This window comes from Hippocampus guttulatus, chromosome 9 (genome assembly GCF_054856545.1).
Source record: "Hippocampus guttulatus isolate MCC_2025c chromosome 9, RoL_Hgut_1.0, whole genome shotgun sequence".
In the NCBI taxonomy this organism is placed as follows: domain Eukaryota; kingdom Metazoa; phylum Chordata; class Actinopteri; order Syngnathiformes; family Syngnathidae; genus Hippocampus; species Hippocampus guttulatus.
The window spans coordinates 7,701,043-7,715,440 of NC_141269.1; the positions used below are offsets into that span (position 1 = coordinate 7,701,043).

Sequence of the window (14,398 nt, forward strand, 5' to 3'; positions counted from 1 at the left end):
TCACATGAAATAGTTCAAGTATGAAATGGTTGAATCTCAATTTAAAAGGCCTTTTCAAGATGTGAAGATTTCGATTGTCATAGTGGAGAGATAGTATGGCTTCATATCAACAAACCCACGAATAACGTCCCTCTACATTATTATCTGAAATTTTACGTGTAGACATGGTCATAAACTTGGGGGATGGCACCATTGTGCAAGGCGTATATGCTGGCGCATGTTTTCCATCCCCCACTATCACAAACATGGCTGCATAATGAAGTGCTTCTGAAGACAATAGACGAGCTCTGGGAGACGTACGGCCCAAGGGACCACATCTGGCCCTCCTATAGTCTCTGACCCTTGTGACCATGAAGTCAAAACATAAAACATATATTTTTGGGGTGCATTCGTGCTTTTAATTTATGTGCACACGTGTGGACACCAGTACAAGTGAGCTAACGCGCACGAGCCATGACTTGTGTCTGCAGTGTTGCTAACTGTGATGTTTTTGCTCTATTTAGCAACTTTTCCTTCCCCTTCAGCCATCCCCCCCCCCCCCCAAAAGAGACTACTTATTCGCATGATCGTACTTCTAATAATATTTCATTCTTTTGATTGAACACATTAATCTTGGAAGAGCCTTTGGAATTGTTGAACTGCAAATGTCTGTAATCTATTCATAGAAGACGTGAGACATCTACGATAATAAAGGCTGATATTCGTAGTTTAGTTGCACTCCATGACACCACTTGCAGGCTGCTGCGCCTTCATGATTTATTAAAGCTTAATTTATGATTTGGGCCTTGGGCCGCCCGTAGCGCATGAATATTCCTGCAAGTCTGCTGTAAAATAAACAAGGCAATGACCCAAGGCAACAAAAGGAGTGTAGCAAAATATACCTGCATTGTATCTTCACCGCGTTGTTAGCGACTCAACCAGAGGATTTTATGCCTTCCATGTGGTTCCGATGCAATACGCTTGTAGCCTCTTTAATTTACTGTGCGGAATCTCATTCCCGTTCACTGGCAGGAAGTGTAATGAGCATACTCTTCACATTCCTCATTTAATTTTTCATAGACATGCTCTTATCTGAGGGATTTCCCTACTCTTTTCCATTTTTTTCCCCTTTGTGGCTTTTTATTTGATGCTCACCCTCTATAAAGCACTTACCCAGCCTTCATGAATTACTAAAAAATCACTCTCCCACAATATTATAGACACATCACGCTTAATATACTTCTGTTTGATCAGGGCAGAGGGGAGCTGTTACCATTATAGGTACTATTTTTTTCACTTAGCATATTCCGGCTGCCCAATTTCAAGGTGGAGGGTGTACATTCTTCCACTTTTTTTTCCAAGCAATTTCACAAGTTACACCGGGAGTTGGAACGGAAAACAGCCCTTGCGTATTAAAAAAAATAAAAAAGTGGGAGTTAATTCTAGAAGCACTCCAACTCAAGTCAAGCCAGTGCAAACTTGATTAACAATCCAGCTATCATCTCTACATGTGTAAAATGCATAAAAACCTACATTGTGGGTTGCTTAAAATTTTGGAGAACGTTTTATTAGCCCATCTCCTCCAAAGCCTTTCATTTGTCTGCCTCAATATGTTCTAGCCTGGAAATCTAGAGTCATGGCTGTACCAACAATTAAGTCTGGGCATAGTATAATCAAGCGCGTTTCCGAGGCGAGGCAAACTTCAGCAAACAGACTTGAATTGACCCAATCGGCGAAGAGTGTATTTGATGTCGGTGCGGGGGGAAAAAAACTCCTCCAGTGCAGTCAGCTGCTGGTCTCTTAATGACTCTACAGTATTTGTGGCATCTCAGCTTTGAAACAGATTGTCCCAAAATTATTATTTGGATATATTCTAAACAGAGTCCTGTAGAGTGTTGTGCCCTTGAATCAAAGAGCCGGCAAGGTTTACATGCTATTCAGTCCTGAAAAGCTTGCATTGTTTCGTGTTTTCCCCCATTGCAGTCTGCTGCACCAGAGAGCAGTGAGCAGTCTCAAGATGGATGATGGCACAGAGGGGGAGAAACACAGGGAGCATCAGGCTGAGGAAGATATAAGGCAGAAATAATGGTGATGGCGAGAGAGAGAGAGAAAGGGGGAGAGCAGGTGGCTTAGAAAGTAGCTGGGAAGGAAAAACAGAAAGAGGAGGTGGTTGAAAACACAAGGGAAGAAGAGGAAGTGCGGCCTGATTGGCTGCGAGTCTGTCGGGCGGGCTGAGTAGAATTTAATCGGAGATGTGCGTCAGCCACTGCAGTTCCAGGCCAACTGCTGGAGGCGCGTTGTCACTTTATCTGCATGTGTGTTTAAAATCACGGGGGGGGGGGGGGTGCAAAACATATGTGCCCACTGAGAATTGATGTGTCCTACAAAGATGTATAGGCGTTTGAAGGAAACCAATGGAAGAGAGGCGTCAATGGCATGTCTTTCCTCTCAATGTATGAAGTGCTGTGTATCTTCATTGGTTGTACTTGCATCTTTGTCATTGCTGCTCTTTTTACATTCATGCTCCATCTTGGAAAGTATTGTGTTTTCGGAAAGGGCCTTTGTTTTTGTTTATTTAACAAGGTCGTGGCAGATTCATTGAATATCGCCGCACTCCCTGCTTACTTGAACCTCTACTGTGGCTACTGCTCTCAGATAACGTCTAACTCTTAACCACGACTGATGCTTTAACTAACATATTTTTTTCACTCTCTGGTTTTCAAAGGCGCTCTCCTCTCATAGAAGCACACACGTTCTCTTTTTTTCCCTTAAGTGAAAGCAGTCTCAGCTGTTGTGTCGAATGGTCTTTTCTGTCTGGGCACTACACAAAACATTATCAACTATTCATCGAAGTGTTTATCCTCAGATCAACAAACTGTTCTTTGCAGCTGCTTGTAGGTCACGAGTCGGCTTTAGCACACTGCCAGTATACAGATTTTGCAGTGGTGAATGCAGATCAAGTGGAAAACATCATCCTCTTCAACTTCCTCAGTTTCTGCACATTCACAGAGGACCTTTTTTTCCCTCAAATGTTTTTTGTCAGCAGCTGCGATGGCTGTGTATTAAACAATGTCACATTCCACATGAATGCTCCATTAGGTGACTGGCTAGGGAGAGGAATTAGCATGGACATGGCATGTACAAATAACATTCAACTAGCTGCTCCGAAAAGGCCCAACCCAAGCGTGTAGTTTTTTTGTTTTTTTAAACTTTCTTTTGTTGAACATTGTCAAGATTGCTCAAATAAGTTATTTGAATCATACCGTTTTGGCATTATTATTATTATGATATTCAAGGAAAAAAGGTTTGCATGTCATGTGCAAACATTAATTCGCCATCATGGCTCTCTCTGGGATTTAATGTATCCGACATCACTAAAGCTATAATACCATAACAGCGATGAGTTTTCAAATATACAAATATAATGCAGTTAGTTAGTTTGCCCTCGCTGTCAAAATCAGAATGCATCAGTCACTACAAAAAAAAGCACTTTCGTCATTTAAAAATTGTAAGCGTTTTTATGAAAGTCTCATTTCAAAAAAAGTCCATCATTTCAAAAAAAGTGTGTCACTGACCAAAATACAGAGGTGGAAAAACAATGACTTATGCTCCTTTGGCTAAGCGCAGCCTTGCTTGGGGCGCCTTACAGCCAAGGCCAGTCACTCCACATTCATTGATAGCCTAGTTCATATTATGCATATTGTCCCGCGCGCCAATGTGCACCATATTCTTGTTCATGCTCCACTACTGATACATCATTTTGAAAGCTTCTCGGATCACCTTTGGTGTGTTAGAACCCAACGGCTTTTGTGAATGCACTGTTGGCTTTTGCATATTGTAGTCCTCGTCCCGCCGTTGTGCCGTCAAGCTGAGCAGAAATCCATATGTTTGTGATAAAACCGATGTCCCATATATTGTCGTGAATCGGAGAATGAACATATGTAGCGACAGCATGTGGGGTCCTCGAAAACATGTGTCTGCAAAGTAGTCTTGGGTTGGAATAAGTAAAAATAAAAAGTATGGAGTGAATGTCTTTGTCAAAACGTGACCAGGTTAATATAATACCTGCTGCATACGACAAAACCCTTCAATTAATATCTTGCTTCCTGTCTGTCTGCTGTCTATTTTTGTGTGTGTGCGTGTATGCGTATCCATCCAGTGCCAGAGCCTGCTCCCCCTAAGCCCAGTCCCTGCACAGCCAACCACGTCCACCCTGCCAGCCCTACTCTGCCACTCTCCTTCTCATTTTCTTGTGGAAATGACAAGCGCACCTCCTGCAGTAGCCAGCTCCAGAGTCCCGTTGCCCCTCAGCCACAGTGCACGTCGTCCTCTGCCGGTGCTCGCTACCCACCGAGAGAGGTGCCCCCGCGCTTCCGGCAGCAGGAGCATAAGCAGCTACTGAAGAGAGGCCAGCCGCTGCCTGCAGGAGCCTTTGGTGCTCTCACGCCCTCCTCTTCCTGCTTGTCACATTCATTACCTTACTCTTCATCTTCTACAAGTACCAGCAGCACTACACCAAAGTCTGCAGAGTTCACTGCAGGCCAACAACACTCACCAGGTTTGTGCGCTTTTTCCAAGCCCTACACTTATTCAGATTTCTTCATTTAAATTTCAACCTTGTGTGAATTTGTTAATTTTTTTTGTGCATCTTTGCTCATGATTTGAATTTTTTCCCTCTTTCAAAACATGGGGGGAGGAGTGCTTTTCAGTCCACTCATCAGAAGAAATCTCAAAGCATTTCACTGGTCCCAATACCGGTAGTTTATTTTTTTTTATGACAGCATAATCACTTTCAGTCGTGTTCTGCTGCTGTGGCTGTTGCGCCTGGATAATTAGCTGGCGTCGTACAGAATCTTCATACTTCCAAAATCATCACTTTTCAGGAGATCCCCTAAACGTTTTTCATCCATTAACATTGCATCACTAAAAATAGCAAACCTTTTCCAACATTTTAGATGGGGCAGTAATTTGTAAAAATAACAGCCACACATTTGGATTGACCATTAGTACAGATTTCCTAGAAAAAGCTATTAAATTCGCCAAATTGGGGCAAAGGAGGTTTTGGCCTGACATCACTGATTTGTTTTCACACATTCGACATCACATATTAAATATTTACAGCCACTGCACGTCAGACATTTTGCCAAACTAGGTGAATTTGTTTGCATCTTTGAGACACTCCCTCATTTTTATCCTTCTTGTTTTTCATCAGTGCCTTTCTTGATCAGTTACTGCTCATTGCTTATATTACAACAAAAACACCTGTGTAGTGATACAATTTTCAGCTGTTCTTTAAAGTAAACGAGTCAACAAGCTGCAGTCGGCTATTTTTTATGTGACGAACAGCCCTAGGATTTGTCTCTGCTGAGGGGTTTTTTTGCTTTCTTTTTTAAACTATCAAGACCATACACATCCTTGCATATTTCCTGTCTGAGCTCAGCTTCAAGTAAGAGGCTTCTCTCAGCTAAATTTGGATAGAGGCATTGTTGACACAAGAGGAGAAAGCCTAAGCCTTGACTCAATTTTCAAGCCTCTGTTCTTAAGCAGTTGGGCTCATGTGGTCGATTGTGTTAACCTCAGTCTTTCTGCAGGACTCTCAGGGCCACTTTTACTGTCCAGTCTGGATGAGGTTATGATGATTCAAAGGTTGGAGATGGTAGCAGCCTCAAGTCGTCCGACACTTTGCACGTGTGCGCACACAAACGAGCACATCAGTGTTGTGGGTGTGTCGCTAGCCTGACCTAGTTGTGTCACCTCAGATCTGTGTCTGCCTTGCAGGCCATCTGACACACACACGTAGACGCAGACACAGTTCGGTTTATATAAAGCTATTGTGTAGCTTTCCTATTTTTCCAAGACAATGAAAAAGACCCACGTACAGTATGTGCGGATATTCCGGCAAGCTATCCAAGCACAACACAAGCTATAAAGGCTGAAAGGGAAGCACTATATCGATTCAAGGGGATACCTCGCCACCCCCTGCCCCCTACACAATCCTCTCACCAGAGACACATCACCCCCCCACCCTTTTTTCTGCTTCTACATCCTGGTCTATCCAGCTGACCTGGGTTCATTAAGTAGTCCAGACCAGACTGGCTTTCCCAGTAGCAGGTGCTGAATTGGGGTTTTTTTTAAGACGTGTGGGAACTTCAGCCCAACAGCTGTTTTGTGATCCAAGAGACAGTGCATGTAGCCATAAGGCGCTTTAAGGACCCTTGGCCCTATTGTTTAGGCAGCTTATGTTTGAGTGAGGATCTGACTGCCTGGAATAGGCCTTTCCGTAATGAGGAAATCCAGACAGTTTTGATGTAAATGTAAATAAACAGATCAGTCAGTCTACGCATCCATCCATGTACCCTTCTTGTCTCTCCACTGCTTATCTTCATTGGGGTTACAGGTGAACTGATTCGATCTTATAACCTAGACCGGTTACCTGGCTTTCGCAGGGCGCATATAGACAAATAGCCATTCACACCTATTGACAATTGAACGTCTTCACTAAACTTAAGATGCATGTTTTTGGAATGTGTGAGGAAGCTGTAGTAAACCCACACCAACATAGAGAGAACATACAAAGACCCCACAGGGAGGCCAGCTCCCAGATTCAACTCCCCACATCAGAACTGTTGGGCGGATGGGCTAAGCACTAGTTTGCAGATCCTTTTTCCAAAATTACACTTAATCCTGACATCTGTTATTCTACGGTTTTAAAAAAATCCAAAAACACTATTGCCCTAAAGAATTTAACACGTTTTGAATAACGGTTGTTTTTTTGATACATTTTTTTTAAGTGTACACATCATGACAACACATGAAATAACCGCAATAGTATTTGGTCCAAAAGAAGCTCTGATGGTTTTTATTGCCTATTTTTGTGCTCTCACGCTCAAAGGCGTGGCAGTGAAGCCCTTGGTGGCCTAATTAATCCAACTACGATCAGTGAAACAACAGAAGTCACCATTGCTGTTCCCCCCGCCCCCTTTTTTTTCTTTGCCCAGCAGAGGTACACTGACAGGAATGATGAGTTTTATATCCTTGTATAACTATTCCCCCCACCACTGAAAAAAAAAATAAGCGCATGCCTCCTTTGGTCCAAGTAGGCTCTAAAGCGCTCCTCAAAGAGTAATGGATCAGACCTATTAGAATGCAAAAGACTACTAAATGTCCACTCTCCTCCCGCTGCACACCACACTGACTCATCCAATCCAGTGATCCATCTATCCAACTCAATATATGCTCACATTAACTAGAGAGGAGTTGCGTCACCTTTGTTTTTGCTCAATGCTGCATGTACCAACCCTCTCCCTCTGGACATCTTACTGCACCACCCCACTCTTCACTGTCACCACTCTTTCCATTTTTTAAATTCTTGGCTACATGCCCATTTCTATGTAGACAGCTTGATTTATCAGTGTTAATCTCTTGTTTAGTTCGTGCTTTAGCTCTTGTAGTCTGTTGCCATCCAGATTACAGCTATGGCATTTACATTCATTGCATGTAAACTGTTGTCATGCGCCAATAGTCCCCTAATTATCTGAGCACTTTTCATGATCACTAAGCTTTGGTCCGGATGGTTAGCAGTGAACAGGCACGCAGATGCATGCACAGACTTGCACATTCATGCATGCAAACAAGCAGCTTTGTTCCCAGTTGGGAGCATGAACAGAAATAAAATGGGAACCTTTGTTTAATTTTTTTGGGGGGGATGAAAACATAACCAATGAATGGTGTCTTCGTTGGATTGAGAATGAAACAGCTCTTTGGAACTGTCACTTACATATTATGGATGGAGACAATTTAACACTGCCAGATTTTTTTATTTGAATGTCAGGAGAGGGAGTTGCAGGAAATGAATTTGATGACATAAGGTGAAGGAAAGATAACATGATCTATATTTTATCTATAGCGTTATAACCACATTTATTTACATGTATATTGCTCAGCATCATACAATAAAATGTAGTAATATGCGAACCAATAGTGTTATCTGGACATCAATAGTATTATTGATGCTTGGAGTGATCCAATATAGTGATCCAACTGCCCCTTGATTCCATGACACAACCTCACCTATGCGCTATTGGTGCCTTCTCACTGAATCAGATACTAGAAATTGTATCTGACAGGTTCCGACATTAATGGTGCCCCGATGGCCAGTATAGCACTGTGTCGAGCCACCGTGTTCCTTACAGATACTGGCCCAACAGTGCAATCTATTGCATAAGTAAATACAATGATATTGTCACATTTCTTGCTTTTTACACCAAATTTTTTATTTTATACTAATATTGTATTTTAATATAGTATCTTTTGTATACAATATCGAATTTTATACTGTCCAGGAAAAAAATACAGAAGTAATGTTCTTTAAAAAGCTTAAATAATGCAATTATGCTAAATATTAACTAATAATTTAACTTAAATACAGTTGTGTTGAGTTACCATATTATGTCATGAGTACCAGTTCTAACAGAGCTACAACAACACAGCCCACTCAAAAAGTCTTAATGTGGGACTCTGCAGTATCTGCTCAGACCAGGTTTCAAGCGCCCAAGGTTCTAATAGGTGAGTGATGTAAACTATTGTTTTTAATTCATTAGTCAAGCAGATTCACCATTGCGTGGCTGCCCTGTTGTACTATTTGACGTGGAACGTGCCAATCCAGGGCAAGTACATCCTAACCGAGCTGGTACTGTGTAGTGAGAAAACTTTGTCCTTTAAATGTTTGTATGACTGGAGTGGTGAAAATTTCGTCCTTTCAGATGACGATCAGTTGTTGTGACCCATTTTAAAGCCTTCAGGAAAGTAAACGTGCCAACAAGAGTACACAAAATACACAGAAGGTTTAGGGGTGAATACAACCAACACTCTCCTGAGGCAGGATCTTAGTCTATGGCTGTGCTTCAGGACTAATAAAATATGTTGCTCTAAAGATAGTGTTGACGGATCAAAGAGAGTAGTAATATCAGTTGCTAATAATGCCGTCTCTTCGTGTAAGACATCTAAGCCACTGTGGTTGGTAATTGAAAAGACCATTTGTGTGGTTATGTCTAGTTGCTTTCTGTACCGTCTGATTTGACAAGCAGCCTGCTATGCATCTAATCAGTAATTGAAGTTGATTTCGACATGTTGGTTACTTCTGTGGTCTATTTCCTGAAACATTCATGCTTTTTTCCCCCCTCCAAATAAACAGTGTCATAAGGCAGAGAAACCCCTTCGTTGCCTAAGGCCATATGTTTACAGATGTAATGACAGATTGCTTTTGCTGTAATGTCGGGATTTCTTTTTTCCTTTGTCCAACTGATTGCGTGCCAGCATTACGGAATATGCATGCACCATCAGCCCGATGACCTTGTGCGATAAAGCCGCCTGCGAAATGAAGATAAATGTTTGGAGGCGAAAACTGCATTCCCAGCCGCTCTGTTGTGTGTTGTACTGTAGCTTCAAGGCACACACGCATGCATGCACTTATAAAAGAACATTTGAGGTCTATGGTTTGACATTGCATCAGTTAAACAATTTAATTTAGATTTTTAGGCAATGTTTATCGAATAATACATAGTCCTTTTTCTCTCTACATGGTGGAATTCCCTCTTCATATGCCTGGTTTACCTGTGTGTTGTTTAGATAAATGATAAGAATTTGTATTAATTGAAGACGATCGCATGGCTGGCTCGTGGCTTCGGTGTGTAATGCATGCTGGATCAATAGCTTTTCTTTCTCTCTGCCTCTTGAATTAACAAAATCATTGATTACTTGTCTCATGATCGATTCATTTCCCTTTTATAGCACTGATTCGATCAATTAGTAGTCCCCTCCGCTGATGGGGTGCCACTGGGGCAAATAAGATTGCTTGTGTGCAGTAGAATATAAATGTATTACTAAATTAAATAATTGTTGGGGATGTCCTGAGTTTCTGGTTGTTTTTAACACAGCGGCTATGTTCACAGATAGACTAGACTTGCTGTTGTATGCAGTGGGTGAGGCATATTTGCAGACACTTGGAAAAGTGTGTTTCCTTTAGTTTTAACGTGTGTTGGGGCTGGCGTAGGAGTGTCGGCTGTGATGGATGAGAAGTCAACTTGGTTTCATTCCGATAAATGTGCAGCGTTCCACTGGGGCTTTCCTTTAGTGCCTCCTGCTAACAAAGCCACGCTGGTGAAAGATGCTCCTCGACTGTGCTGTGTGTTTGATGAGGGAGAGAAATGGACTGGGATAATGGAAGAGGCACAGTACACAAAGCAAGACAGAGAGCATCGGTCACAATATAACAACAGATTAGGGCAGCCCAAGAGTTAGGAAATAATATGTTTGAAAAAGTGGAATAGGAAGAGCAAGGGAAAAAGTTGTTTTGGTTCGGCTGACTGTATGATATGATATATACATGTACTACAGGTACAGAGACCTCCCCTTCCTCTATCCACAGGTGACTGGGAAAAAAAACTCTTCATTATGCTCAACATCATGGTTGTTACTGAAACCATTTTATCCCACCAGATTTTGGGAGCACCACTTTAAATTGGTGAAATCCATAGATTTAATGTGTTTTCTGGTCCTGCACTTATTCTTTTGGATTTTTTTGTCATGTTCTTCCATTCTCTTTACCATTCAATTTGTTTTGCTCAATCTCACTTTTAAAGTATATCCAACTTTGTTTCATTTCTCATTAGACATATCCCTGAAGAGTGGCCCTTCTGCCCAGATTTGCCAGTGGGGCGCCTCCTTGAATGCAGACAGCATTTCCGGTGACAACAGTTGGAACAAAGGAAATATTGACAGAAGTGATACAGAAGCTTGCCGCAGCAGTGACCTCGGTCAGCCTCCGGCACCGGCATGCCCCTTTGGCTCAGCTAGCTTCAGCACAGACGCCAGCACTGTCACTACCGTTAGTGGTACTTTTCTGACTATGGCCACGGGTGCCACAGGCCAGCCGGCCCACTACACATCTCTCAAATCTAACAATAATATGATGACAGGACCTGGATCAGCCAACACATTGTCAACTAACAGAGGTTGGGGCTCAGATGCCAAACAAGATGGAATGAATAGTGGGCGGGTCGGAACGCCCAATCACTGGGGCTCACCCGGTTTTAACTTGAATCTCAATCCCAGTGCCAACCCTTCTGCGTGGCCTGTTCTCGGTCATGAGGGTGGTGGTGTTATTGGCTCAAATGGTGTCTCAGCCTCATCTCACCCACCAGGCAGTGGGAATGGAGATATTGGGAACGGGAGCCTTGGAGGCACAAGCACTTGTGGCGGAGGTTGGGTTAGTATGGTTGGTGCTAATGAAAATGAACAGCAGCGCCCTTCCACCATCACAAGCTTGTCCTTCAATATGGAAACTAACCTTAACACTGATGGACCAAACCACACCAAGCAACAAGCTCAGGAGCCTATGAGCCCTATCCATGGGTTAACAGGCTGGGGAGGTCAGTCGCCTACTGAATCATCCCAACTCAATGGAGACACAACAGGCAGCTCTGTCTGGGGCAGTGCTGAAACCAAGGCAGCTGATTCCCCCAAGGACTCTGGCTGGGACGCAGCCCCCCCTGCGGGCCTCTCTGCTTGGGGTCGCCACGGTAGTGGTGGTGGCGGGAGTAATGGAAGTGGTGGCTGGGGTGACTGGGGGAAACCCTCAGGAGGTGGAGATGCATCAAAAGGCTGGGACTCTGTTGATGCTGTCATTTCAGGTCAAAGTTCAGGTCAAGAGCAACAACTTGGCTCATGGGGTAAGCAGCCTGGAACTGCCCCAGCAAGTGAAGGTAGTGGGGACAGCAGAGATGGCCATTCTCACCACAGAGAGAGGTCCTCAAGCATGGATTTTACCCCCGTGTTACCCCGACAGGACCTGGATCCTCGGGTGCTGAGTAACACGGGTTGGGGGCAGACTCCCATCCGACAGCATACCGTGTGGGAGATGGAAGAAGCAAACTCTGATGATGGGAAAAGCAACAGCAGCTCGGACACATTTGAAAGTTCCAGTTCTAACAGTGGATCCGCATGCACCAACGGAGGTGCCGTCAACCCCAACATGGGTACAAATCCGAGGCATGGATCTGATGCAAAACATGAAAGCGAAGGATCGTCAGGCTGGGGAGCCCCTCCACCCCCGCCAGTTGAGACTGCATCGGGATGGGGTGATCCCCCACATCCACAGAAAGAAGCCGCTAATGGCACCACCAGTGGCTGGGGAGACCCCTTACCTACCAGTGGACCTAAAAATGTAGGCATGACATCTTGGGGCTCTGAGGACAAGTCACCTAGCTGGGACAGTGACATGACAAAAAGTCAGTCCACTAATTGGGGGGAGGGCACGATTAGCTCCCGTGGTTGGGGAAGTAGTAATGGGGGCACCAACAGTTCTAGCACAAGGGACTGGGGAGAACCAGAACGCAAGAACAATGGGTCGCCCAGCAGCATGTGGGAAGGGGAAGGAGGAAATGGAGGTAATGGAGGATGGAAGGAAAATCCTAGAGGAGGAATTAGAGGAGGTGGTAAACTTACTTCTTCTTCTGCAAGTAGCGGCACTTGGGGAGAGAACACCCGTACCAGTGGCCCAGTGCAGAGCACCTGGAGCTCCTCCAAGCCCACTGAAAGCAGTGGCAGCAGCACCGGTAGTGGAGGAGGGGGCAGCATTGGTTCTTGGGGAGGTCCTGGTTCTGTCAAACAGAACACCTCCGGTTGGAGCAATGTCAGCAAACAGGACCACGGCTTGGAATCTACAGGTTGGGAGGAGCCCTCCCCTCCCTCTATCCGCAGGAAGATGGAGATTGATGATGGAACATCCACCTGGGGTGATCCTGGCACATACTGCAAGACTGTCAATATGTGGGATCGCAATAATCCGAATAATAATCCAGGCAACAGCGGTCCACCCCCCATGAAGAATAGTGGCATGATCACACCCAACAATAATAATCACTCTGTCGGCCCTAACAACAATCACCACCACGGCCATCCAGTGCACCACCATCCTCACCATGGCAATGTGCCAAGCCATCTCCATCAACATCATGGAAACAACTATGGGCCACCCAACAGTTGTGCCCCACACCCAGGTGCGGGTCCCCAGAGTCGACCTCCTCTTGCTAACCCAGGTAAAACAACGGTCCTTGCATTATCTAACATACATGGACCATCTTGTATGCACTCAATAACTTTAAAATGGTTAAAAGCTGTTTGAAATAATAAATCAGATAAATTAAAACATCTTTTTCAATCATTATCAGATGATGTGACGAAATTACCATTAAAACTATTTTCGAGGTTTGTAATTATTCCAAGGATTATATCTTCAAGTAATTATTTTGTGGTGATTGTTCAATGGTTCTTCTTCTGGTTATTGCACATCTTAATGACGATGCATGCCGAATCAAGTCTGTCCATTTATTTCGATTTTTGGTATGCAGTTCAAATGTGTCTCATTGAAGATAAAGGCTACATATATACACATTAAAGACGTCAATACTTTTAATGAACAACTCTAACCCCTCTCTTTTTGATTGAGTAACACCATTGCCCCCCACGGTGAATCAATCGGACTGCATTAACAAATATTAAAGTGTAAAATTAGTATTCCTTCAATTTGCAGGAACAATACAACTATTCCCAGTTAGCAATTAGCATCCTTGATTTTGATGGCATTTGAAATCGCTGTGCCGTATGAATGACCCCTTTCAGAAAATTCCCACGTCTGTTTTCCAGGCTGGGGAGAACTTCCCAGTGTTCAGCCTAAGTCAGAGCCTGCTTGGGGAGAGCCTGCACCTCCAACATCAGCTGTGGACAACGGCACCTCTGCTTGGGGCAAACCATCAGGAGGTGTCAGTGGATGGGGAGATGGTGTCCATGAGCCCACTGGACCTTATGGCAGGACCAACGGACCCTCCTGTGCTGCACCCTGCAAGACTGGTACATAATAGCCTTTGTATACATTGGTGATGTCTGGTCCTGAGGGGTCTCTAGTGGGTCTTAAGAATCTGAGCAATTTTGCACCTTGGAATGTTTTTGAGACCAAGTGCAGAGTGCTGCATGACGTTAACTCACAAGCAATGTGTTCAAACGAAAACAGTGCCATCAAGTGGTCAAGCTCAAAACTACCCGCTGTGCTGATTTAGCTAAAATTACATTTGTATTAGGTTATCTTCGCAAGTATCCTCCCTTTTTTTCATCTTTTATACGAACCCACACTTGGTTCTTTCGTCAGGTCCTAAACCTATGCAAGACAGCTGGGGAAGTGGAGGGGAGGAAATCGGCATGTCTTCAGGCCAGTGGGACACTGAGGATGGGGACATGTGGAGCAGCCCCACCTCTCTGGAGAGCAGCTCCTCCTGCAATTCCTGGGGCAATGGATCCAAGAAGATCCCGAACAAGGTAAATATCTACATTTCTACATATTTTATAGACATGTCTACACGTGGAC

General features: G+C 44.0%; 1 protein-coding gene across 3 annotated transcripts in view; it reads left to right on the forward strand.

The window, feature by feature from the left end:
• The window catches only part of tnrc6c2 (trinucleotide repeat containing adaptor 6C2), a 41,913-nt gene that overhangs the window by 14,927 nt on the left and 12,588 nt on the right, over nt 1-14,398 (forward strand). For 2 of the 3 annotated variants that reach the window (XM_086119304.1, XM_086119305.1), the window contains exons 4-7: nt 4,139-4,537; nt 10,650-13,076; nt 13,684-13,887; nt 14,183-14,349. In XM_086119304.1, coding sequence (XP_085975430.1) covers nt 4,139-4,537; nt 10,650-13,076; nt 13,684-13,887; nt 14,183-14,349 — 3,197 coding nt within the window. The remainder of the gene's footprint in view (nt 1-4,138; nt 4,538-10,649; nt 13,077-13,683; nt 13,888-14,182; nt 14,350-14,398) is intronic. The other variant, XM_086119306.1, reaches the window with a different exon arrangement.